Raw genomic sequence first — 26,746 nt, forward strand, 5'->3', positions numbered from 1 at the left:
CCAAATAATCCACCCAAACCCTCTGAGGGCTCCATTTATCACCTAGAGAAGGAGGGCGATGGTGAGGATGCAAGAACAGGCACATGACCTCAGTGACTGCTGTCATGACCTGCACTGCCCCTGTTCTGAGGCTTGGAGAGGAGTGGGAGTGGTCTGACCTCAAGTACAGAAGCCAAAAGGCTGTGGGTGTGAACCGGATAGAGCAGGTGTTCTTGGTGGGGGCTCAGAAGGGGAAGTGGAAAGTGGAGCCCTTAAGCATGAGTCTGCAGAAGTAGCAGCCATTCAATAAATACATGCTGATTTATTTATATGGATAAGATGGTTTTCTTGGGGATAAATTCAAGAGGAGGTGCGAGCATTTTATTCATTTGCGATGTCCCTACCCTGACAGGCAGGGCAGCAGGTTCTAGGACAAGCTAAAATCATCCCCTATTTAAAAAAAGAAAAAAAGGTTACCCCCTGGCAGGCCTGGGGCAGGGGTTAAATTTAAAAAAAAAAAAAAAAAAATTTTTTTCCCAGTGATTTCTAATTGTTTTTGATACAGAGGCTTGGGAAGGAGTTTCCACTGGATTCAGGATGAAGGCATGACTTCTGCGCAGTGTTGGGGGGAAAAGGGTAGGAGTAGGGCTCATGCAGCCTGGCCTCTTAGCCCACAGACGCCAAGATGATATCTACTGGCAGCTCCTCCGAACTTCTGGCTGTCACCTGCATTGTTACTGTGTCCAAAAGCAGCAGTCGGGAGCGCACCAAGATGTCATGACCTCCCCGGAACACACCTAGAGGGAAGACAGAAGTACAGGTGTGTAAGGAAGAAGGAAGCTGCAGAAGGTAGGTTGAGGGTGGCATTTGCAGCAACTGATCAAGGCAGCTGTGGTGTAGTGAAATGGGAATGGGTCTGGAAACAGGGGAGCTGGGCTGAAATCCCTAAGTGAGATCTTGTGCAAGTCACTTTACCTCTCTGAGCCACAGTAGCCTCAACTACAACATAGAGGAGATGATTATACTAACCGTTTTTTGGTTTTTTTTAAGCTTTGCCAGGTGCAAATGAATTAATGAACATACAAAGTTTCTACCTGGCATCACAGAGGCTCTCATGCATGTTGCCTAAGTCTAAGAGCACAGATGTAGGGACAGCCCCTCCATGACAAAACCGCACTGCAGGTGCCTGCAAGACCCAGGGGACTGCTTCAGTTTGGCCAGAAACATCCGCTTGGGGTCTATCAGCTGTGAGCACTGAAGCAGAGCTGCCTCCCAACCCTGTTTATAAACACTCAGCAAAAAAAAATCTCCCATTTCATTTTGTTTAATTTTAGGTGTGATAACTGTATTGCTCCCCCCCCCCCTTTTTTGACACAGAGAGACAGGAGAGAGGGAACACAAGCAGGGGTAGTGGGAGAGGGAGAAGCAGGCTTCCCACTGAGCAGGGAGCCCGATGGGGGGCTCAATCCCAGCACCCTGGGATCATGGCCTGAGCCGAAGGTTATGCTTAACGACTGAGCCACCCAGGCACCCCTGCCCCCACCCCTTTAAACAAAGCACTATTATCTCTTAGAGAAACATACAGAGGTATTTACATACAAAATGCTACCTCTGGAATTTTCTTTAAAATAACCTGGGGTGGGGAGTAGAGTGAGTGGCGGTATAGATGCTGTTAGTTGTTGAAGCTGGAGGATGAGCACATGTGGGTTCACTGTACTATTCAATTTTTGTGTAAGTTTGAAAATTTACATGTTGACTTCTTAAAATGCCATTCCTATTAGAAAAGACCAACCAACCCAGTAGAAAATTAGAGAAAGGATATGGAAATAATTCACAGAAAAAGAAATACAAACAGCACACATATTTGGGAAGATGCTTAACTTCATTCAATATACAAGAAATGTAAAAAACTACACTAAGATACCATTTTCCACCCAGACTGGCAAAGATCATTTGATAATGATTTGATAATATACTGTATATATTACTGATTACTGTATTATACTGATAATATACTATGTTGTCCACAGTGTGGAAGGAAAGGCATACAGTTCCTATGGAAGGCAACTGGATATTTTTATCAAAATGAGAAATGCACTTTGACTTGGTAATGCCTTGGTTAATTTATCCTATAGCTATCCTCAGGGCATACATGCAAAATAAAGTATATGTATATATATGTATGTATGTGATTATTCACTGTAGCATTGCTCCTAAGAGCAAAAGCCTGGAACAATCTAAACGTTCATCAATACAGGCTGATCCTATAAAATATGGTACACCCATACAATGGAATACAAGGAAGCTAAAAAAAGTATGAGGATTCACTTTGGGATGATAAAAAAGTCCTGGAGAAGGACAGTGTTGATAACTGCACATTAATGCAGATGTACTTAATGCCACTGAGCTGTATACCTGAACTCAAAATGGTCAGTTTTACATTATGTACATTTTACCACAATTAAAAAAAGAAAAAGAGGAAACTATGTATTCTTCAATTTATTTTTAATGTAATCTCCACACCCAATGTGGGGCTCAAACTCACGACCCTGAGATCAAGAGTCGCATGCTCTACCAACTGAGCCAGCCAGGCATAGGAAAGATCTGTCAAGTGAAGAGTGAAGTGCAGAACAATATATATACCATTTACACATAAACATTTGAGTTAAAATAGGGAAATGTGTACATATACCGGCATTGTTTGTAATAGCAGTGCCAGTCGACTGTAATCGGAACGCAACTAGATGACAGGCAGCAAGGGTCGGAGGATATTTCACTGCTGGTCTTTTTTTTACTTTGTGAATTTTCAATGCTGTGACTTTGAATCCCCGTGTTCCCAGTGGGAGCCCTCAACCCAGGATGCAGTGGCATCCAGGCTGTGAGCTACACAGGCCCTTCCCACCTAGAAATGCTGCTTACCAGCCAGGAGCAATGTGTGGGTGTTCTTGTTATCTGGCACTTTGTCTGACCTCTCACAAGGGTGCATTCCCAGGAATTTCACGATATTGCCCACAGCCTCTGTAAGGAAAAATCCCAGCATCATTAAGCCACATCTTGTTTCCCCTTTGTGTCACCACCATGCCCCCATCCCCTAAGCCTGCTCTAAGGGGATTTTTTGGCTTATTTATTTTGTAATCTCTACACCCAACATGGGGCTCAAACTCTTGACCCCGAGATCAAGAGTTGCATGCTCTTCCACTGAACTAGCCAGGCGCTCCTCTAAGGGGCTTTTCATGAAGTGGCATCTGAAGTATGTGCTCTTGACAGGACCCTGGATCTCTGGGAGGCAAAGGCCGGCAGGGGTGAAAGGGGAGGACACATTTCAACAGTAGCCAAGGATTTTTACCTTCAAGTGTCTTGATGGTAGACAAGGTGAATGTTTCCTCCTTCTCAAACTCATCCCCTACCTCATCCCAGGCTGCTTCGAAGTTTAGCTTCATGACCTTTTGGATGTGATCAGCGACAGTGACTTCCAGATCTTCCAGCTGGGGAGATGGAGGTGGAAGTTAGGCACACACCTCCAGGGGAATGAGTTCCTGCTTCGCACACCTCTGCTCTGAACTCACTGCTCATCCCTTTCTGCAACGCATTTAGTCAGTGCTGGCTAGGCGCTGAGCACTGTGCTCGGCTCTAGGGACATACAGTAAACTGGATATCTGTCCTTCAAGTGCTCACAGCTAAGTGGTGTCCTTTCAATAGAAATGCCCTGACCCAAGTACTCACCTGAAGATGTCAGCTGCAAGATCACATCCCTTCTGAAGCCTGCCTAGAGTAAGCGCCTCAAGGATCCAGAAGGTCTGCCTCCTATGGCTCTATCACTCCTGATTCAGCAGATCCCACCCTCTGCCTCAGCTGTGTTCTCTGAGCCTGACATATTCTGGACCCTACCTCCATCTCAGCTGTGTCCTCCCTGAACGTGACACATAATATTACCCCCCACCTTGGACAGAGAGCACAAAAAAGTTCCCCATTCATTCACCCACCAGATCTTCACTGAGCCCCTACTCTTGGGGATGTTTAAGGTGTGCCTAAGTAGGACTCAGCTCCCACAGCAGAAGCAATGCCTCAGGGCCAGTTCTCCCAACGAGCTCACTTGGTCCTAGGGCAATTCCTGATCTTAGGGTCACTGCTGGCTTAGGGAGGTCCCCTCAACAATGGCTCCAGTGTGACAATGGTGAATATCAGTTGTATTCCACAGTAACTGTCCCTTTAGTTACGAGGAGCTTGAAGAATCTGCATCCCCAGGCTGAGTATAATAGTTGGCCCTCAGATGGCACTGAGCCAGTGCCCCATGGTCAAACCCCAGAGCGATCCTGCACTCAGCTCCATCCAAGCTCAGAAAAGTGTAATCAGAAGTTCTTTGAGTGCATGAAAGGACCACTCAACAGATGCAAACTGATCCAACTTCTCTAGAAAGCAATTTGACAACAGGAATCAGTCTTAAAGTCACGCTCATCCTTTGACCCAATTTTTCTACTTCTAGGAATCGATCCTAAGGAAATAATCTGAAATGCAGATAAAAATTTGTACCCAAAGGGATACTTAATGCAGCTTTTACAGTGAAATTTGGAAGCCCAAATGTTCAACATTGAGGGAATAAAGATCAAGTGAGTTATCTCTACATACCAGAGTATTTTAAAGTCATTAAAAACTTCGTTTATGAAGTATTTGTAATCATACAGGAAAATACACTATGGTTTTAAGTGGAAACAGCAAGATATATAATGACCAGAATGACCTCAATTATATAACTCCTACCCACCCCTCCACATAACTCCCAAGGGCTACGAGTAATGTTTTCCTATTTGTTCACACTTGGTTTTTGTAGTTCCCAAGTTTTCTTTTTTTAAAGCATGTATTCTTTTTAAGTTAAAAAAAACACTTTCTTTCAAAGAGCCAAAAATAGCAAGAAAAAGCTTCAAGTCTAGTTGTTAGCTCCTCGGAGGGGGTTGCTCTGCAGCCTCAGGCACAAAATTGAGCCTCCTAACACTGGCTTCTTACCACATATTCATCTTCATAGCCTTCATCATCCGTCTCCCCAGTGGTGGGGTCACAGTCCTTGACAGTGAACTTCATCATGCAGCTGAATGTGCAGGCCACTGCAGGGAAGAGAGGCTGGGTGGTCAGGATGCCCCTAGCCACTGCAGGGGACGAGCTCCTCCACAGGGCAGGTGGCCACGGCCTGCTCCCCAGGCCTCTGTTATATTATCAGTAGCAGCAACCCGACAGGTAGCCATCCAACCCCACAAATCTGGACAGAAGATACCACCTTGTGGAAGGGCAAAAGAGTCAAGTCATGGGTCTGAGGAGGCCCCTCAGAGGGAAGAAAGAGGAAAAGCAGAGGTGCTACAGGATGGCTAAGCCTGTGCCACAGTCAAACGTCCACTGTCAAAGGCCTGGAAAAAGACGCTGGTGGGGGGCACCTGGGTGGCTCAGTCACTAAGCGGCTGCCTTCGGCTCAGGTCATGATCCCAGGGTCCTGGGATCGAGCCCCGCATCGGGCTCCCTGCTCCGCGGGAAGCCTGCTTCTCCCTCTCCCACTCCCCCTGCTTGTGTTCCCTCTCTCGCTATGTCTCTCTCTGTCAAATAAATAAATAAATAAATAAAATCTTAAAAAAAAAAAAAAGACGCTGGTGGGTCCCTTGGAAGGAGTGGAGTTGGGATGTTTCAGTCTTTGTACTCTCATGGTGAAATGAAAGAGCCTCTGGCTGAGGACCAGAGAGACCTGGGTTCTGCCTCTTACCAGCCACATGAACTTAGGTGACTCATTTACCCTGAGTCTCAGTTTTCTCATCTAGGAATAGGGAGAGCAGTACTCATCCCCCTAGGTCGTCTGTGAGGGCGAAATGGGACGATGTATGACAAGTTCCCAGGACTCAGCCTTTCTTCTTCTTCTAAGACTGAAATCAAGGAGTTGAATCTCTCATAGGAGACAAATGGCTGGTGCACAACCGGCCCACCCCATCTGGATTCCCAAGGCCAGGGTGGTTTCTGGAGAGGGGCTCACCAGCTGTAGGGTCTTCCTTGGGCAGTGCCACCAATGTGTAGCAGGTCCCAGGCTGGTTGTAGGGTAGGCTTCGGGCAGGCACGTAACAGAGCACCTCGTAGGCTTCAGTGGGCTCCATCTGCACCGTGACGTTCTCCAAGGTCTGGTCGTTGAGTGTGTTTGTGCAGTCAAACTGGAGCAGGGAGAAGAGGGGTTGCTTAGACACTGCTCTAGGTCCAAGCCCTGCTGCAGAAGAAGAGCCCAGAGGTCCTAACTCACCCTATGACTCCTATCCCAGTACCCCTGCACAGGCTCCCTGTCCCCATGCTGACACACAGGAGCCAGAGAGGTAATGGGTCAAGGCTGCAAGACACATACCAGCTGGTGACAGAACCTATCATCACATTGGGCTTCTGACCAACTCGGTGTGGGACCCTACAGGACCCGTCAGACTTGGGACCACTCCCTAGCCCCACACCCCAGCAGGGCCTCAGCCCTCCCTGCTCACCTGGAACACCATGTGGTCAGTGAAGGTGTGTTTGGTGCAGCGGATGACATACTCAGTCTCTGATTCAGTGAGGGCCACAGGCTCAGGTGAGGACTTGAAGAGGGGCCCCAGCCCATGGAACTCTGGCACCGCTGCCAACTGCTCTGAAAGCCACAGTCCACAAATTCACTCAGCCTTTCAATTCCCAGACCAACCTGTGATGGTTTCTAATAAATGCTCATGGCCAATTTTCCAGGTCTTTCACCCTACTGAGATGGATGGATGGATACGTATATACAATGACAGGGTACTCGCTATTTCCCAAATATACCAATGCGTTTTCTCCTCTTGCTAACTTTCCTCAAGTTGTACCACCCACCATGAATACTCTCTTCCCCTCTGTCTCACAAAAGACCTCAGCCACAGAAAACTGACTGGGAGAACCCAATGGCCTAGGCCTAATCCACTTGGAGACTCCTACAACTTTAGAAGCTTAGCAAGGATTCTTAAAAAGGAAAACTCTAAAGATGAGATGAGTGATGTTATAGCCACAGAATCAGGCAAAAGAACAAACTGGTCCTATACATTTATCAGTTAAGATAAATGGCCAGTAAGGAGAAGTTTCAGATTCAGACTTGCAGAAAACCCTACTTTAAGTGGTCTGTGGGCACCTGGTAAGGCCTATCCCTATACCGCGAAGCCAGGTTCCAACACTGGGCTGGGTCCTCTGGCCCACAGGCCCCCACCCTGGCCCATCCAGGCGAAGGAGACCTCTGGCAGCAGTCTGCACACGAAGTCCGCCTACGATGGCTGTGCCTACTCTTCCCCAGTCTATGGCAGGGGCAGCGTTTCTCAGACTATGGTCAGGGATCACTGGTGTCAGAATTACCTGGGTTAAAAACTCACATTCCTGGCCTGTCCTAAATAAGCTCTATCAGAATCTCTGGATTTGGGACTCAGGAATCTGCATTTCTAAGAAATTTTCTCAGATGATTCTGATATGCACTGATTATTTGAAGACCACTGCTCTAAGATTTTTAACTTGTCTTCCCAGTTAAACTGAACTCTAAGGACAGGAATTGTGCCCTGAGCCAGGGATCTGATATTTTGCCCTGAACTTAGTAGGTACTCAATTCATGTTTCACGGATAGAGACAGAAAGTGGGCATTATTATTATTTTTGCCTTCTCTTTGTGACTGCTTCAGCCCTCTGCCACCCGAAGGCAGCTGATGAACGTGCAGGCAGTAAAAAGCCCAGAAAGAGCAGCTTAGATCAGTGGGCACTTTTTTTTTTTTAATTTTATTTATTTATTTGACAAAGAGAGACACAGCGAGAGAGGGAGCACAAGCAGGGGGAGTGGGAGAGGGAGAAGCGGGCTTCCCGCTGACCAGGGAGCCCGATGCAGGGCTCGATCCCAGGACCCTCTGGGATCATGACCTGAGCTGAAGGCAGACACTTAATGACTGAGCCACCCAGGCGCCCCATCAGTGGGCACTTGAGTGCTTTTCTATGGGAATTTATTTCATCGGGCCCCAAGTTTCTAGACCTGACACTTAACTACCCTGGGGCATTCTGCTAGAAGCTATCAGTTAATGCCTCTGAGTTTCCAATTCTTCACCAATAAAATAGATATAATAATCTCGTTCACAGGATTATTGTGAAGATAAACGAGGCAATAAATGTCAGGATCTAGCAAAGTTCCTGAAACTGAACAGGTGATCAATAAATGTTAGACTTTGGAAGATTGTTTAAAGATGAAATTGATAGCCTCTAACAGACTTAGAAGGCGGCTTCCTTCGAAGGTGTGGCAGAATGGTGGCCCCAAGATGTGTACAAGCTAACTCCCAGAACCTAGAAATACGTTGTATCACATGGTAAAAGCAAGTTGGATCTTGAGACGGGAAGATTATCCTGGATTATCTGGTAGGCCCAATGTAATTACAAGGATCCTTAAGAGAAGGAGGTAGAAGGCTCAGAGTCAGATTTGAACAGGCCACACTGCTGGCTGTGAAGGCGGAGGAAGGGGTCACCAGGAGAGGAATGGAGGAGGCCTCTAGAAACTAGAAAAAGCAAAGACACGATTCTCTCCTAGAGCCTCCAGAGGGAGCCAACACAGTGAAACCCATTTTAGACTTCTGCCCTCAGAATTTTAAGATAATAAATTTGTGTTGTGCTAAGCTACTAAGTTTGTGGTGATTTGTGGTAACAGCAAGGAGAAAGTAATACAGAAGGAAAAGTTCTGTGTTAGAGTGATCCCAGTTAGCTCCAGATCCTAGTTTTGCTGAATCTGAAAGATGACAAAAGACAGGATTCTGGAATGGAATGGAATGGAATGGAATGGAATGGAGGGGAGGATTTATTTTAATTCAACAATAATTGGGAACTCACCCAATTAGGAGGAAGAAAGGCACTGTGCTAAAAGCTATGATAGAGCAAATAAAGGACAGAACCTGTGAAGAACCACACAGAACTAGTTAAGAGAAGACAGAAGAGCTGGAGTAGAAGTGATGAGCACAGGGGATCCAGGAAGAGGGGCATGTGTTAGTCCTTGAAGGTGGGAATTAGTAGATAATATGGTCTGGCAGTTAGACACATAGCCTCTAGCCTTAAAAAGATACAAGACCAGAGGGATAGATAAATACCTAAATAAAACCTTCCCAGACAATGTGGACTGAATGCCTCTGGAACCCCCCAAAAAAGTATTAGGGTCTTTGGACCCCAACTGTACTGAATCTGACATTTGGCACGAACCTGGGCTCCAGGGACCCAAGCCCTCAGAACCAAGGCTAAGTGGCAGCTCTGAGCCAGTTTGATGTGAATCTTAATTCCAACCCCTGTACTTTCTTGCTGTGCCACCTTAGGTATATCACTTTCTCTCTCTGAACTTCCGTTCCTCCAATACCAAATGGACCTGATGACTTCCACCTGAGGGTCAAATGTGCTGTCTAAAGTACTCTTAGGGCCCAGCACTCAAGAGTAAGAACAGTTGTTGAGGGGGCGCCTGGGAGGCTCAGTCAGTTAAGCGTCTGCCTTTGGCTCAGGTCATGATGCCAGGGTCCTGGGATCAAGCCCCACATTGGGCTCCCTCCTCAGCGGGGAGTCTGCTTCTCCCTCTCCCTCTGCCCCTCCCTGCTGCTCATGCTTGCTCTCTCTCAAGTGAATAAATAAAATCTTAAAAAAAAAAAAAAAAAGGATACGGACTGTTGTTGATTGAGTCTCTCCTAATTCCCCTGAGAAGAGCAACTACCCTAAAGCTGAGGAGACCAAGCCCAGGTCCTGAGAGCCCCACCAAGCACTGCTACTCACCCTGGAAGATCTCTTGCCGGGTGGCTGCCACTTTCTCTGGCTGCTTGGCGGCTGTGATGGGGGTGCTTTCTGCAGGAGCAAACACACATGATGACCAACAACTCCAGTAATGGGGCAGTGTGGTGTTGACCACAGAGCTGTTACTTACGGATTATAACTTCCAAACCCCCTGAGAGCCTAAACAGTTGAGAGTACAGAACATGTGAGAAAGAGAGGGAGTGTTTATGTGCATGTGTCTCCATTTCCTGGAGCCAGATGTAGAAAGGATTATTCCACCTTCTTGGGACAAAGCCCTCCCATCCTGGCTAGGTTTAGTGGCTTCACGGCTCATGCAGACCCTCCAGCAGAGGCCTGGATCTGAAGGCTTCCGAAAGCACAGGTGTTACTTACCTGTTCTCTGCTCTGCCATTGGCGTGGTGGCCAGGGGCACAGACTTGAGGTCAAAAGGTTTTTCTGATGGTTCTAGAGTGTACTGCTGCAGAGCTCTCTCCAGACCAGGGATGGAAACGGTCAGACCTAGAAGTCAGTGGGAGAGAGACACTGCCTGAACACATGACAGAACGAGCACCCAGAATCCCCCATGAAAGACTGAGGCCCTGGGGTCTAGGTTGTATGATCCTAGACCACTGAGAAAACCACTTAACCCTCTGGGCTTCCACTTTCTCATCTACATCCTCCTTCACAGGGCTAGTATGGGGATAAATGTATATAAAAGAGTGACTTATAGAGAGTAGAGTACTATGCAAAGAGAGATTTTTATTAATGACTAGTGTTTCAATTCACCGAGCTGTTTCCACCCACATTGGTGTGAACCGCAAGATTCTAGGTCTGCTAAGGTTATAGTCATGCCATGAAGTTGCCATGAAAGTCTAGCTGAAAGTGTCTTGCCTCAGACTTCCCCTACCCAGGGAGGGTGCGCCTGCTCTGGAGTGGTGAGAAGGGCCACAGCCCGAGGACGGGACCAAGTCAAAGATAGCCAGTGAGACTCACCATTTAGGATATAGCCTGCATTGAGGGCCTTCTGCTTCTGCTCCAGGACATTGAGATAGAAGGTGGCTCGGTCCCTTACTTCATTGTCATCGTCCATCACACACCTGTAGCCAGAACACACAGTACTCCTGACTGGAGCCCCCAGGGGTGGCAGGAGGGATGCTGCAGGGCTTCATCAGAGGGTAGTCAGAGGAAGCAAGTCTCGTAAAGCTCAGTCCCCACATGTGCAATCCAGGCATCAAATGCACAGAGGAGCCTATAATATTCTAACTAATTACCTAAGGCGTGGTCATATTCATATTCCCTGGGCCCTCTCCCTAAAGTCCACCTAGTGAAGGAGGCAATCTCTTATATCCAGGGTCATATGTCAAAAAAGAATTTAATATGACTCAACAATTCCCCTCCTGGGCGTATTCTCATGAGAACTGACGACAGGTCACACAAAAACTTGTACATGAATATTCACAATAGCATTATTTGGAAGAGCCAAAAAGTGGAAACAACCCAAATGTCTGTCAATTGGTGAATAGCTAAAATGTGGTCTACCCGTACAATGAATTCTTTGGCCATAAAAAGGAATGAAGTACTGGGACATGTTACAGCATGGATGAACCTTGAAAAAAACATCACAAAGAAGCTAAACACATGAAAGGCCACAGATTATATGATTGCATTTCTATGAAATGAAATGATCAGATAGGGCAAATCCACAGAGACAGAAAGTAGATTAGTGGTTGTCTAGGGCTAGGTAGGAGAGTGCTGGGGGGAGGGCAAAGTGACTAGTAATGGATATCCAACTCTTGATTTTGGCTCAGGTCATAATCTCAGGGTTGTGAGATCCAGCCCCGGTTTCTTTTTCTTTTTTTTTTTTTTTTTAAAGATTTTATTTATTTATTTACTTGAGAGAGAGAGCATGAACACAAGTGGGGGGAGGCAGAGGGAGAAGCAGACTCCCCGATGAGCAGGGAGCTTGATGCGGAGCTTGATCCCAAGACCCCAGGATCATGACTTGAGCCGAAGGCAGACACCCAACTGACTGAGCCACCCAGGTGCCCCATAGGGTTTCTTTTCTTTCTATTTCCACCCTCATCAGCTAACCAGCAAAAGAGTCAAGGAGGCATAGCTGAAAACAGCCTCATCAAACTTCATACATTGCAAAAAACCCCACAGGAACCAAGGAGTCTTCATGCTGGGAAGACACACCCACACTGAGAAGACTGCCCTAGCCCAACAGACATTTACTCTGCCCTGTAAGCCCCATGGATATAGGGTTTCTATTAGGGAAGATTAAAATGTTTTAAACTGGGGCACCTGGGTGGCTCAGTTGGTTAAGCGGCTGCCTTTGGCTCAGGTCATGATCCCAGGGTCCTGGGATCGAGCCCCGCATGAGGCTCCCTGCTGGGCAGGGGGCCTGCTTCTCCCTCTCCTCCCTGCTTGTGCTCTCTCTCGCTGTCTCTCTCTAATAAATAAAATCTTTGAAAAAAAATGTTTTAAACTTAGATTATGGTTGATAGTTACACACAGCTCTGTGAATATACTAAAAACCATCACATTATACATTTTATTTATTTTTTTTCAAAGATTTTATTTATTTGACAGAAAGAGACACAGCAAGAGAGGGAACACAAGCAGGGGTAGTGGGAGAGGAAGAAGCAGGTTTCCTGCCAAGCAGGGAGCTCGACGCGGGGCTCGATCCCAGGACCCTGGGATCATGACCTGAGCCAGTCAAAGGCAGACGCTTAACGACTGAGCCACCCAGGTGCCTCACATTATACATTTAAAATTGGTGAACTTTATGGCTCGCAAAATATATGTCAGTAAAGCTTTTTTAAAAAAAGAAAATAACAACAACAAAAAAAAGAACTCAACAATGGTCACAAAATTTTTGCATGATACTGTTTTTCATGCTTTTCCATGCTTTCTATTTTTTTTTCCTACAATCCACAGTTATATAACTTCTCTCCCCCGGGGAACACTGTCATCCCTCAGGGACCTCTGGCTTAGCCTCACCTCTTTAGCAACACCAAGATACTGGGTAACATCTCTTCATTCTGGGCTCCAAACTTGGCCAGAGCACTCACAGCACCTGTATTTATAAAGCAAATATGATTTACCCAATGTATCTGACAGCTCATAGCTTGGACACTTACAGTGCTTAGAATGGTTCTTTGAGCAAAAGAGTCCCAGAGCCAAGCATCCCGAGCGTGGAGGCCCAAACCTGCCACCAATGCAATCAATGGCCCGGGGTGGACCTCCATTGGGCCTCAACTCCCTCATCCATTTCAGGGAGAAGGCAGCCCCATTTTTAAAGGTTCCAGGAGCCATTTCAGCATTGACTGCGATGAGGCCACAGAAGACAGCCACACATAGACTGCTCAGCTTCTGTATCCAAATGGCCTCAACTTGCAGTTATTAGCCTTTGCATTAATATAAATGAGAAAATGAACTATTATTAATGAATATCAATTGCTGAAACAAGAAAAATCTGTCTACTGGGGCATGAGAAGGACAGAAAATTTAAAATAAAATTAAGAACATGACAGTTAATGCATTGAATTGTACACTCTTAGAGTGTGAATTTTGGGGCACCTAGGTGTTTCAGTTGGTTAAGCATCCAACTCTTGATTTTGGCTCAGGTCATAATCTCAGGGTTGTGAGATCCAGCCCCGCATCAGGCTCTGCGCTGGGTATGGAGCCTGCTTAAGTTTCTCTCTCTCCCTCTGCTCCCCCCAACCTTTTTAAAAATTTTTTTAAAAGATTTTATTTATTTGTCAGAGAGAGAGAGCACAAGCAGGAGGAGGGGCAGGCAGAGAGAGAAGCAGACTCCCCACTGAGCAAGGAGCCCGATGCGGGACTCAATCCTGTGACCCTGGATCATGACCTGAGACGAAGGCAGATGCTTAACCAACTGAGCCACCCAGGCATCCCATGCTCCCTCTCTTTAAAAAAAAAAAAAAAAAAAAAAAAAAAGAATGAATTTTCCAGTATGTGAATTGTATCTCAATAAAACTACCACTTAAAAAAAAAGCTAACCAAAACAAAACAACAACAAAAAAAGACAAGCAAGAAAAGAAAGTTAAACGTAACATGTAGTGAAAATTAAAAACCAAAAACCAGTAACACAAATCAGAGAGCTAAAGAACCATTCAACTGGGTGACACCCAACCATCTAAGGTCCTTCCCACAATGTTATAAATCACCGAGCTTGTGAGGCAAGAACACAGAGTGCCCATGGGCGGGGGCTTAGGTCCCTTTGGCAGGCCATCTGCTCAAGCAGCAGCTAAGAGCCCCCATTCAGCCCTGGCTCAGACCCACCTGCCCGGACCTCCTCATGTTCCAAGACCACGCGGTTATAGATGAAGCGGATGTACTTGGAGGGGTTGTTGGTCTTGGGACCCTCCTGGCCTAGAAGATGCAGGATGCGGGTGGCCAGCACCGTGAATTCGCAGTCCTCGATGAACTCGCACAGGTGCGACAGCCCAGTCTCCTTGCTCTCTGTGTTCTCCTCAATTATGCTGATGATGCAGTCCACGATGGCCCGCTTGTACTCAAAGCCGCCCTGCAGCAGGAGGGGTTGAACTGAGCAAGGAGGCTGCTCTTTCCAGAAATGAGCTGTGAGGCCCAGCACCTAACCAGGACCAGGGACAGCAGTCCAAACACAGAACCTGGAGGCAAGGGACCTGGCTCTCGGGGACTCTACCTTATTTTTTGTGTAAAACATAAGGCGTGGACTGAATGCTCACTGGGGCCCTTCCAGATCTAATAGTAGATAGTTTAATAGAAACATTTTGGGTCTCGCTTTCCTTCCCAACTTTGAAGTAAAAGTCAGACTGGGTGGTACAGATGTTATGGAAAACAGTACAGGGGTTCCTCAGAAAATTTTAGAAAACAGAATTACCATATGATCTGGCACTTCTGCTTCTGGGTATATACTCGAAAGAATAGAAAGCCGGGTCTCAAAAAGATAGCTGTACACCCATGTTCATAGCAGCATTATTCATAATCGCCCAAAAGTGGAAGCAACCAGTGTCCATCAATGGATGAATGGATGAACAAAATGTGGTCATTCAGCCATAAAGGGAATGAAATTCTCACATGTCCTACAATATGGATGAAACTCAGTAACATTTATGCCAAGTGAAATAAGCCAGTCACAAAAAAACAAATAGTGCATGATTCTACTTATATGAAATATCTAGAGTAGTCAAATTTATACAGACGGAAAGAACGGTGGTTTCTGGGGACTGCAGAGGGAAATAGAAAGTTATTGTTTAACAGGCACAGAGTTTCAGTTTTACAAGATGAAAAAGTTATGGAGATTAGCTCTACAACAATGTGAATATATTTAACTGTATTGAACTAGACACTTAAAAGGTTAAGATAGTAAATTTTATGTCATGTGTTATTTTACCACAATTGAAAACAAAACAAAACAAAACCCAAAACAAACAGAACGGGGCAGCAGAGAGCCAGAAGACCCCAGACCAAATCTGTGCTCTGCGACTTACAGACACTAACGACAGAGGTGCCAGGAGGCATGTAATCTGGCAATGGAAGTGGAGTGGATGGGAGGGGTGAGGCACTGGACAGTGCCCGTAGCACCTAAAGAGGGAAATCACCACTCAACCCAGTGTTGCCAGATCTTCCGAGTTTTGTAGGAGAAACTAGAAATCCGTTGTGCTGGTGTTGGTGGCTGTTTTCCTGATTTGTAAATAATGGCCACTAACTTGAAATGTTTAAAACTTTGTACAATCCAAGTACAACTTGGCTGTGGGTCAAATCTGGCCCCTGTTCTCAGATTAGTTTGTTTTATGGCTGCGAGTCACTTTCCTTGTCTGAACCTTAGGCACCTTCATAATAAGGACCATCAGTGTACTTACTTGACAGGTTATTGTGAAGAGTAAGAAAGATGCTATTTGTACGCTGTTGTACTTCAGTGAGACTGTTAACGCGAGTAGGCGCACTGTAAACCTTCAAAGGCTATTTTCAGTGTCAGTTTTACAGCCAGCCAAGCAGCATGGGGGGCAGCAAGACGTTCAGAGTAACTGCAACGAGGCTTTGCCGGCAGCTGCTCTGACTAGAGAACAACACAGCCCTGTGCATGAGCAACAGACCCATTCCTAAAAGACAAGGTCTCAAGTGTCTGACTGCTGCACTCTAAGGAGTGAAGGTCTTACACTTAACTGATACTTGGAACCATGTATTTTTCTGGGAGGAAAGGAGGTCTGGGGGAAAATCATGGAGTCTGGAGCCAGATACATCTCCGTTCAGATCTTGGCTCAGATACTTACTGGGCAGCTGACCAGAGGCAGGTCACTTCACCTCTCTGAGTCTCAGATCCCTGATTTTAAAGGGAGAAAATGATGTCTGTTGACAAGGCCTGTTATGAGGATCACAAGATTGTGTGCACTGTGTAGTGTCTCCAAAATGCTGGCCCCATTAGCTGAGGGCTCTCTAAGTATTAGCGCCCTCCTCCCCTCTAATATCTTAGGAGCCCCAAAGACATCCCAGGCAAAGGCTCCTCACCTGCCTTGGTCCAAGGGCTACTCTGGGCTGGGGCAAAGGGGCAGCTGGGGACCAAATCTACTCTAAAACCCTTTGCTTCTGCTCCTCCGAATTAACTTATTTTGTTGAGACACCCAAGGAAGGCAGTGTAAGTGAATCACTAATTCACATCAGAAACAAAAACAGAACCCAACGTCACATTATGAGCACCAATTTCAGAAGAAACCAACTCTGGAGCTCATGGAATGGCCCAGAAAATTTCTATATTAGACAGCAGTAAAGAACACAGGTTTTCCTGACTCTGGCACAAGCATTGCCCCAGGACATCTGCTGTGTCTTTAAAGCCAGGTTGGTGAGTCATTGGTTATTACTTCAATTACTAGGAATTGGTGAATGTTTATACTGTGGTCCATGAGGATTACAAAGGGCCGCAGGCACCAGGAAATCCACCTGGTTAACAGGTTGATCTGGGTACCCCCCACGAAGACGATCTTGGCTCCAAACTGAGCATGGAGCTAATAGCCAGGTCACTTCCTACATGAGGAGACCTGGCATGCCCCAAATGCCTGCTCTTACCTCTTCCCGCAGCATGGTGAACAGGAAGTTCATGAGCACGGCGTGTTTGCGAGGATACTTCTGACACAGGGCACTGATGGCCTGGACCACCACTACCTAAGTGAAACAGACATGTGTGAGCAGCAGCCCCTGCCACTAGGGTCAACTTACTTAGTTCACTAAGTGCCAACGGAGTCCTTCCTTAGGCCCAGCCAGGCCGTGGACCTAGAGGGCAAGGAGAGAAGAACTCCATCTCTACCCTCAGGGAGCACATGATCCCTGAGCCCATCCAACTAGGGTGGCATGCACACCAGTCTCAATAGCCCCAAATCCAGACTCTAGGTCCCCCAAACTCAGCTTTCCTCAGATCTCAAGCTAAGTCCACAGGCCCCTCTCCATCCCACCTGTACTGCTTCTCTTCCTACCTCCACTTCCACGATCTCACCAATCAGCTGTTCTGGCTCCTCCCTGGGTACTCTGGCCTTGACCCTTGCACACTATCTCTCTGCAGTCCTACCTCCTCCCGTGGTTTTACCCACCTCTTCTATGCCACACACTCCCAAACCTTTGTCTATTGTCTGAGCTCAAGACCAGTGTTCCAAATGTCTACAGGCAACTCCACCTGGTGCCCACTGGCACCTCAAACTCAGCATGTCTGCAATCACCATCATTACCTTCTCATTCTCCTCACCCAGGACCCGACTCTCCCTCCTTCCCCAAACTGATCAACACTACCACCATCAGCCCACACCAGAAAACGAGAAATCTCTGACACTTGCTCCCTTAGCCCTCACTCCATGCCCTGCCAACCAGCCTCACAAAGGAACAATATGGACAAAGACCCTAGGGCAGGATGTGTGTGTCTCCCAAGGCTGGGCCCTGTGAAGGGCGACATGCCACCCCCTCCACCACGTCCTCAAGCCTGAGCAGCCCCCAGGTCAATCCTGGCCTGGGGGCTGGGGAACATGGGGGAGCAGGCACAGAGTTATCTGCCTCATTCTGGGGACAGCAGGTATTCCAGGCATGCCCAGGTACCTTGAACTCATCCGAGATCTCCGACATGAAAGACGAGATCTGCTTCATGAGGCGGTCGATGCTGCTCTCACTGCCGGTCTTGAGGAGCGTGGTGATGGCCAGTGTGGCGATGCTGCGGTTTGAGTCCGTCACCAGGTTCTCCAGGTCCAGATTGCAGGCCGTCACTGCGGACGGGTGCTTCATGGCCACCTGTTTGGGAGGACGGAGAGAAGAGAGATAAAAAGGGACTTCTGTTATTCCACTGGATGGCTCTGGCCTGGTCAGAGGTCCTTTGGATGAGCCCATCTCACCATCTGGTAGAAACGAACTGTGACCAGCACCACACCTTTTGCAACTCAGGTCAGGGGCCACGACATGCCTCCAGCTGGATCAGGCCACCTCCCTGACCCTCTCAAAAGGCCAGACCCCCATTCTGCCCACCCCTAAACCCTTACCTTATTGAGGGTGCGGACAGCAGCGTAGCGGAGAGCGGCCTTGGGTGAGCTGCAGAAAAGCTGAAGCACTGTGGGGAGACAGATGCCATGTGCCAAGCTGCCCTCACCACTGAGCAGCTGGGAAAGCCCAGGCCTCCAGGGGAGTGGCAGGACAGGGCACAGAGGGCATGCAAAGGCTAGGGGGCTGTTCAGACCCAAACGCTGTGCTCACTTCCCTGCTGGCACCCTCATCACAACCAAGGAAGAGAGCTCATGAGCAGAGAGGCTTTAATATGCTCGTGAGAGCCCAGTGGGTGTCGTGAATGACGACGGCTGCTACTTACTGAGCACCTGCCATGTGCCAGGCATTGTGCCAAGGAGCCGCTGTGCCTTGTCTCATTGATTTCTCACCATCCCATGAAGCAGCTTTTATTATTATCCCCATTTAACAGATACAGAGACTGAGGCATGCAGGGGTAAAGCTACGAAAGTAACTCTAGACTAGCTGCCAGTAAACGGCAGAACGAGGATTGAAATCCAGGACTCCCCACACCTGAAGCCTGAGCCCTTTACGCCTGTGAAAGTAGAACTGCACTCCTCTCTCCTGGGCATGTACAGAACCCAGCAGAATTACCCCAGTCCTGGTTTCACCAACTGCCCTGGTTCATATCCTATGTGGGTGCACATCAGGCAGCATATCCCTCCCTGTGCCTTGGCAGTCAGGAAGCCAGGACCCCAACCCAGGCTCTCGGGCTCCAGTGTCCAGGCTGAGGGACCCCTCTGAATTGCTTTCTCCTTTGAGACAGCTTGGCCTCTGGTGAGCATGAACTGGTTTTATACATCTTGGGTTCTTCCAACAGGCCCTCTTGCCATGGCTAGCCAGCCCGACAGGCTGCAGAGTGGATCTGAACCCCACCTCTGCCTCTTACCAGAGCCCCAGGCTCTTTAATGAATAGTAAGTTAGGACTGAAGTACCCTATCCCCAGACATAATGCACGTGAGAGAGCCTAGTACAGTGCCTGGCACCGAAAACGTACTTCCTAGATCCCGAATCCTTTTCTTAACACTACGCTCTGGCCTGTTGGAGGGCTTTTTCTTTCTTTCGCCCAACCCTCAGCCTGGGGCCTAGTTTCCAGTAGGAACGAAAGCATGGGGCTAGGGCAAAGTGATGTCTGTAACCTGACACAGCCGGGGCCAGCTCTTTGGCGCTACAGCCTGGAAGATTGACGATGGCCGAGGCGGCTTCGTACACCACCATCTCGTGCTTGTTGCGCAAACAGCTCTCAATGAAGTCAAACAGTGGGCTGTCACGGCTACAAAAGAATACGGGTGGCAAGAAGTTGGGGATGGCCCAGCACTGAACGAGGAATCACCTGGCCAGGGGAGACAAGAGCCATTACCTGCCGTCCTCCTCCTCCAGCTGCTTGCTGGCCACCCGGATCATCATGCAGTAGGCAAAGGGAGACTTGAGGCCGTGCCGGGTGAACTTGCTGATCATTTTATTGACAGCCAGGCGGTCGTTCTTACGCACATGGTACAGGAGCCCCAGAGCATGGTACTAGAGGACAGAGGATCACGGCAGAGCACAGGTGTGTGAAGTTCAGGTCTACCGGCTGTGTGAAAGTGTATCTGTAGTCTAGCTCTTGCCCCCAATTTTGGCAAGGGTCCCAACGGAAAGCATGAGTACAGATGTGGAGGGGACAACAGATGCCACAGAGATGAAAAGAATGGGACACGGTGTCTTTCAACAAGATGAGAAAGCGGGAGCCAGGCCCCGAGCATGGACATGTGTGGTCAAGGTGGCGTGCGGCACACTTCCCATGAGACCTTACAGCATTAAACCTTACAGTGCCCCTGAAGGTAGATATCTGTAGTCCCACTGACTTGCCCAAGGACTCATGGCCAGTACTGGCAAAGCTAGGTCTGGAGTGCCCAAAGTCAAGGGATTCCCCTTCTGGAGATGTAAGGTGCACAGAGCTACTTCCTATCCCCCTGCTCTTTGTTTCTTTACCAGAGTGGCATTCAAGGGCTAAGTCATGCAACTGTGCGTGTCTTGTATGTGACAACCTTCTCTGACCCTGGGAAGTATCTTGAGGGGCCAGAGCTGGCCCTGGAGAGAGGGGAGTCAGCACAAAGGGTGAAGAGAAAACACACAGGGAACACCTACAGGTAGGCACCCAACAGATCAGATGGGTTTTTTTGTTTTTTATTTTAAGATTTTATTTGAGAGAGAGGGAGAGAGAGCACGACCAGGGGGAAGGGCAGAGGGAGAAGTAGACTCCCCGCAGAGCGGGGAGCCCAATGTGAGGCTCGATCCAGGCCCCTGGGATCATGACCCGAGCAGAAGGCAGATGCCTAACCCGACAGGTCAGATGTTTTAGATGCTGTCTCATATTATCCTCACAGCTTTGTGAGGCAGAAACTTTCATTCCCATTTTACAGACAAGGAAGCTGAGACTCACAGAGGTAAAAGGAATTCCTGGCCTAGGTCACTGAAAATGAGTTAAGTAGCTGAAAGCCCCACCAAGGTATTTATATGCATCACTAACCAAACCAACTTGGCAAAGGCCCTCTGCCTGCCTGGGCCAAGTTTGCTACCTACCATACCCCAAACACTACTCAGCTGGTTATCAAATACTTGAATATTTCTGTCCCAGCTGGTAAGCAGCCTCTAACTTAAACCTTCCCAAGTGGTGCCCTGGATTCTTTCCCCACACTCCCAAGTCTCCCCACAATCCAATGACAGAAGGTTAAAGTCTGCTCCTCCTAGGGACCACCAGGATCTCCATGGTGAGTGTCCATTCTGACAGGCTAGTGCCATGCCATCTACCTAAGGATTGTAAATATCATTGCTCTGCTCACACCTCACCTGGACCATGATGTTATCACTGGATGCCGCCTCCTGGGCCTCATTCACCCAGCGCTTGACCACGTCAAAGCTGCACTTCAGCAGGTGCTAGGGGAACAGAGAACATTAAGAAGCAGGCAGGCAGGACACTCAACCATCATACCTCCTGGCCCCAGCTCACAGTTCAGTCCAGCTCTGGATCCTTCCTCAGAAACAGCCCAGAGCCTCTCCGTTGTGCTGGTTCTGCGAGACAGTGCACAAGGATAGCTCCTACCCTCACTCTCTGCCCTGGTGGCAGATCTCCCACCAGATCCAAATTCCAACAGTCAGTCACCCCAAGGGATGGGTCAAGAGTTCCCCAGCATGCTTCACTAAGAAAGTAGGTGGGACTCTCAGATCTGGGGATACAGAAACCCTTTTTGTCCTACTGAAAACCAACACTGATATTTCCTCAGTTTCCCAATCTGCTGCCCAGCCCCCCAGGATGCTACACACCAGGGAAGACACCAGGGCAGAGCTGGAGACACTGGGCACCTTGTCCACAATGGCCTGTTTCATGTAGCGCTCGATAGCCTGCAGCATGGTGCTCTGTGGGGACAACAAGTGGGGGCAGGAGGGGACCCAATCAATCCTTGGTGACCATCAGGAGTGCAGGTGATGGGTGGAAGAGTGAGGGCAAGAAGGAGGCAAACTTTTATCTGGTGTTCCTGCACCCCACCCACACCCCCACAATGCCTGGCCCAGTGCTTTGCCCAGGAGACTGAGCCTTGCCAAGAAGCAGGGAAGGAGAATGGCTGCTTGGTGGGGGCAAGAGACTCACGTCAGTAATCTGGCAGAGGGCACGCACAGCTGGGCCCCGGTAGTTGTCTTCTTTCCCAGTCATGTCCTTTGTTAGGCTGTGGGAGGGGAAGGCATTGTCCACACATAGGAGATTGGCTGGCCCTTCCCGAGCACATGTCCCCATCCATTCCTCCCCAGCTCTGGTCACCACACTTGCCTGAACTACCATACGAGTCTCCTAACTAGTGCTCTCACTGTATTCTTACTCCTTCCTGGTCAAAAGCCACACGGCAACAAGAGAGATTATATAAAACTCGAAAATGACCAGGTCACTCTCTGGCTTGGATTAAAACATTCCCAAGGCTTCTTACTCCCCATTATCATCAAGTATAAGCTCCTTAACAGAGAAGTCCCCAAACAGGTCATGCTCTCTCCTCTCCAAGCCTTTGTATATACTATTCCCTCAGGCTGGAGCACTCCTGGCTCCCTCCACCTCTGTCCTGCTATCTATCTATCTAGATTTCTATCTCTTTCTTCTTCTTCTTCTTTTTTAACATTTTATTTATTTTTTTTAAAGATTTTATTTATTTATTTGACAAAGAGAGACACAGCAAGAGAGGGAACACAGCAGGGGGAGTGGGAGAGGGAGAAGCAGGCTTCCCGCCGAGCAGGGAGCCCGATGAGGGGCTCGATCCCAGGACCCTGGGACTATGACCTGAGCCGAAGGCAGACGCTTAACGACTGAGCCACCCAGGCGCCCTTCTCTCTCTCTTTCTTTCTTTCTTCCTCCCTCCCTTTCTCTCTCTTTTTTAGTAAGAGTTTTTGGAAGAGTTTTTTTTTTTTTAAAGAGTTTATTTATTTGACAGAGATAGAGCACAAGTAGGCAGAGCGGCAGGCAAAGGCAGAGGGAGCAGACTCCCCGCTGAGCAGGGAGCCCGACGCAGGACTCGATCCCAGGACCCTGAGATCATGACCTGAGCTGAAGGCAGACGCTTAACGACTGAGCCACCCAGCCGCCCGGAAGAGATTTGTTTTCAGTGGCTTCTTTTTTTCTTTTGAAAAAATATGGAATGCTTCACAAATTTGCCTGCCATTCTTGAGCAGTGGCCATGCTAATCTTCTTTGTATTCCAATTTTAGTATATGTGCTGCCAAAGCAAGCACTTTCCTGCTATTTCTTACTCATCCTTTAGGACTTTACTCAGACAGGTCTCGGAGGCCTTTCCTGATCCAAATTCAAGTTGGATATCTTTCTGGTCTGTTCTCACAGTCTATCATACATCCCATGATAAACTCTATTATATCTTAATGCCTGTCTGCCTGGCTATTTCTCTATTAATTCTGGGGCTGTAGAGCTCATGTCGGTCTTATTTGCTGCTATATTCCCAGAGCTATACACAGGGACTGGTGGACATTCAATAAATATTTTCTAAACAAACCTGTAATGGAATGTACAACATCCCCCCCACCTCCAAAGTGTGGCAAGAATAAGAGAACTGAGCCCTAGTTCTTAAGGACAGGGATTAGAGGGGCGCCTGGGTGGCTCAGTCATTAAGCGTCTGCCTTTGGCTCAGGTCATGATCCCAGGGTCCTGGGATCGAGCCCCGCATAGGGCTCCCTGCTCAGCAGGAAGCCTGCCTCTCCCTCTCCCACTCCCCCTGCTTTGTGTTCCCTCTCTCGCTGTGTCTCTCTCTGTCAAATAAATAAATAAAATCTATTTAAAAAAAAAGGACAGGGATTATATTTTAGTCACATCTGTCCCCTGAATAACTCATTCTAAAGCAGAAACCAGTACTTGGTAAGTGAGCCTGTCTCTATACCCCCCGCACTCTCCATGTCTATTTTTCTTGTGTTCTCTCTTGGTACTCACTAAAGTCTTTGTGAAAGTTCCAGGCTGGCTCAGTTGACTGAGAGGAATCAGGGAAGCAAGGAAGGATTTATGCCTAAGGTAAGGCCAGATAATTAAAAGGGAAACTGTACACTCTAGAGGCTGCCCTGGGTTGGGCAGCAGTAACTGAAAGATGAGGGAGACAAAAGAGGAAATGGTGCCTGGCATTATGTCAAACAAAAGTCTCAATGCCTGATACACATGAGAAAAATCGGCCTCTGTGGCAATGGCATCCATCAAAGGAGCCATCCACAGACCCAAGACTTACCTGCTGGTGACGATGATAACATCCTCAGCGATGCAAGACATCTCCTTGATGGTCAAGTAGCACATCCGACGGAGTGTGGGCTGGTTAAGAAATAGAAAAAGCCCTATGACCCCTGGCTCAGCATGAGGGCCAAGGTTAGGAAAATTCCAATCCACACAAAAGTAGACCACACTGACTGAGGGCACTTACATCATTGGACTGAAAGAGCTTGGTCATGGCAAAGAAGGCCTCGGTTGCTTCGGTGGTCCCTAGGTGCTCCCCCTGTTTTAATCAAAAAAGAAGTCTCAGCCTGGGACAGAGAGGCCAGAAGGCTCTTCCTGCCGGATTAGCCCAAGCCAGATCCCCAGACCCTGGAGAGGATCCATCAAGGGCAACACATCAGAGTTAGACACTGAGGGGACCGAGAGCTGGATGACAACCACACAGGAGCTAACAAAAACCCTAAGGGTTATCTGACTTAGCAACCCTCCCAATAACCCCCAGCACCATTTTCCCCACCCCCAAGCTCCATCCTCTTACCTGGTTTATGAGGTAAAGGATCTTGGTGAGGATGTGGGCACATTTTCGAGGGTTGATGGGAGTTTCATTAAATACACGGGCCTAAGAAGAAGCAATAAAGAACATTACCTTCTAGCCTAGTTTATTTCCCTCCCACTGACTGCCCTCAAGCACATTCAAGGTCTTAGAAGTTCCAGGGTAAATAAATACATTTGCCTGAATGAGCTTATTCTCATAAGGGAACAGTTTTGTTTTGCTTTTTCCTTAATTCACCTATTAACAACTCCTCAAATCTTCCCTAAATATTGGTTAGGGATGTGCTGACTTACTAACAGATACTTAGTAGTAAACAACTGTTAACCAGAAACAGAAAGAGAGAACAAAAACAACAATAAATGCAAGCATAATGAAGTCTCTCCAGGAATGAAGTTTTCCTGTCTTTCCAGGATCAGGTTTTCTCCCTTACTGTTCTTTAACCCACCACTTTGAATGCGTTAGTATTTTGAGCATGCTGTGAACACTTAGGATGAAAGAGGGCAAATGACACTTGCCTCCTGGAGTACTGCACTCTTCTCAAGATGCTGGAATGGGTTGGAGCCTCCACCTACAGAACAGAGAAGACTGAGTATAGGTTGTAAGCCTAAACTGCAAGCCTTCCAGACATTGAGAAGGAAAAGATGTCACTATTGTTTACCTAGCCCAAGTTCAAATTACTCCAGAATGGCAATCAAAGCTCTACAACCTGCATATAGATCCTACCACTCTCCTGCAGGGAGCTCCCTCTACCCCAAACCACTTAGTCACCCAGCAGCCCTGGTACAGTTCTTCTGTGCCTCTCACAGCATCTTGTCTTGCATTCATTTATGTAACTTGTACTTAACTGAGTCCCTACAATGTGTGGGGACCACCATCTCCTAGTGACTAGGATTTCTTCACAGCAAATGTCACATTTGTAATTAATTACATGTGTCATTATCTGGCTGGTGTCTACCTTCTCCATTATGCCTGTGACGTAATACTCCCAGGTAAGGCACTGAGTGTCTCATTTGTTCTACTGCAGTCTCAGAACGCAGTACAGTGCCTGACATACTGTACACGCTCAATAGATGTTTGCTGAATAAATGAACGAAAGAGGGTTCTCAGCCACAGAACACTGGCTCCACAGATTACACCCCAGTCTGGCCAGCAGCAGCGCAGCCTCGGCGAATCCCAGGAGGTCTCACAGAGAAAGTCACAAGGGTGCATCTGGCCGCCCCCCCCCCGCCACAGCTGGGGAAACTGAGGCCCACACATGCGCATGACCCGCCCAAGGTCACCCCCCGAATAGTGGTCCGACCTCACGAGAGGGGGCAGTGGAGCATGCTCGGGCTCTCCGAGGTCTGCCACTGACCAGCTGCGGACCTTGGCACAAACCCTGTCCCTCACTGAGTCTCGGCTTCAGGTCTAGGCAGAGGCCCGGAAGGAGGGCTCCCAAAGAGGGTGCAGAGAGCCTGCGCTAGGGTCCAGCCTCCCCCAAGCCTACGCTCCCTCACCCGATTCCTCGTCTTTCTTGTCGAATTTCTTTAGCATGGTGGTGCCGGCGGGGCGCAACGCAGCAGCCCCCTGGTAAACCAGTGCAGGGAGCAGCGGCGATCAGGCGGCGGTTCCGCACAGGCAACTTCCGGCCGGCCACGTCGCCCTGCGCTCTGCGCAAGCGCAACCTGCGCTTTGCGCAAGCGCACAACCCAGGGCTGCTCCTCGCTTTAACCCTCTCCCTGCAGGGGAGGGACCGGTCTCAGGTCCGGAGGTTCGCGGGGAAGGATGGAGACCTTAGACTCGGGGCTGACATGCACCCCAGCTGTGCGCCTTACGTCCTCCTTATCCGTGCAATGGGAGCGGTGGTTCCTCCCTCACTGCATTGTGGCGTTAGTTTAAACGGGCTTTCGAAGGTGAGGTCCCTAGCACGCTGGCCCGCAGTAGACACCCAGTTGTTACCTGTTACTATTGTCAGCTTCTGGGGGGCCCTCACTTTCAGTCTCCTTACCTTGCCTGATTTTTCTCCCAAGCTCGAATCACCATCTAAAGTATTTTTACTTTATTGATTTTATTGTCTTTTATTCACTGCCGTGGATAATGGTATATAGTAGGTGCTCAGTCAATTCTTGTTGAACAAATGAACTTTCATGCATGAAATGCATGAACTTTATCTTAATAATTCATATCTGCCCAC

The 26,746-nt window shown here is 48.2% G+C and overlaps 2 protein-coding genes and 1 non-coding gene across 5 annotated transcripts in view; 1 reads left to right on the forward strand and 2 right to left on the reverse strand.

The window, feature by feature from the left end:
- Nucleotides 1-281: 281 nt before the first annotated feature.
- On the reverse strand, nucleotides 282-26,233 carry COPG1 (coat protein complex I subunit gamma 1). Its single transcript, XM_036087521.2, has 24 exons — nucleotides 26,070-26,233; nucleotides 25,089-25,141; nucleotides 24,559-24,639; nucleotides 24,229-24,300; nucleotides 24,040-24,119; nucleotides 21,925-22,000; nucleotides 21,600-21,692; nucleotides 21,126-21,212; nucleotides 19,657-19,814; nucleotides 19,436-19,569; nucleotides 18,278-18,345; nucleotides 17,844-18,032; nucleotides 16,830-16,925; nucleotides 14,064-14,307; nucleotides 12,759-12,834; nucleotides 10,749-10,852; nucleotides 10,149-10,274; nucleotides 9,759-9,827; nucleotides 6,474-6,616; nucleotides 5,987-6,158; nucleotides 4,981-5,078; nucleotides 3,326-3,464; nucleotides 2,899-2,997; nucleotides 282-776 (listed from the first exon to the last, which is right to left on the reverse strand). The coding sequence occupies exons 1-24, from the start codon at nucleotides 26,104-26,106 to the stop codon at nucleotides 646-648; spliced, it is 2,625 nt and encodes an 874-aa protein (XP_035943414.1). The 5' UTR covers nucleotides 26,107-26,233; the 3' UTR covers nucleotides 282-645.
- Nucleotides 22,944-23,047, reverse strand: LOC118532762 (U6 spliceosomal RNA). Its single transcript, XR_004915875.1, has one exon. It is a non-coding gene; the product is annotated as a U6 spliceosomal RNA (small nuclear RNA).
- Nucleotides 26,234-26,306: 73 nt separating the features above from the next.
- LOC118532761 (CCHC-type zinc finger nucleic acid binding protein) overlaps nucleotides 26,307-26,746 on the forward strand; it is a 67,991-nt gene continuing 67,551 nt past the window's right edge. For 2 of the 3 annotated variants that reach the window (XM_078074553.1, XM_078074564.1), the window contains exon 1: nucleotides 26,307-26,465. The gene's annotated coding sequence lies outside the window, so the exon portion shown is untranslated. The remainder of the gene's footprint in view (nucleotides 26,466-26,746) is intronic. The other variant, XM_078074557.1, reaches the window with a different exon arrangement.

Source organism: Halichoerus grypus, chromosome 1, assembly GCF_964656455.1.
Source record: "Halichoerus grypus chromosome 1, mHalGry1.hap1.1, whole genome shotgun sequence".
In the NCBI taxonomy this organism is placed as follows: Eukaryota; Metazoa; Chordata; class Mammalia; order Carnivora; family Phocidae; genus Halichoerus; species Halichoerus grypus.

Bases quoted from the DNA above. Each gene is read 5' to 3' on its own strand.
- COPG1 (XM_036087521.2), bottom strand. From the start codon at position 26,106: ATGCTAAAGAAATTCGACAAGAAAGACGAGGAATCGG. The intron at 24,120-24,228 runs GTAAGTGCCCTC...TTTCTTAACCAG, and splicing joins AGCTCTTTCAGTCCAATGAT to CCCACACTCCGTCGGATGTG. The intron at 21,213-21,599 runs GTGTGTAGCATC...CTGTTCCCCTAG, and splicing joins CTGCCCTGGTGTCTTCCCTG to CACCTGCTGAAGTGCAGCTT.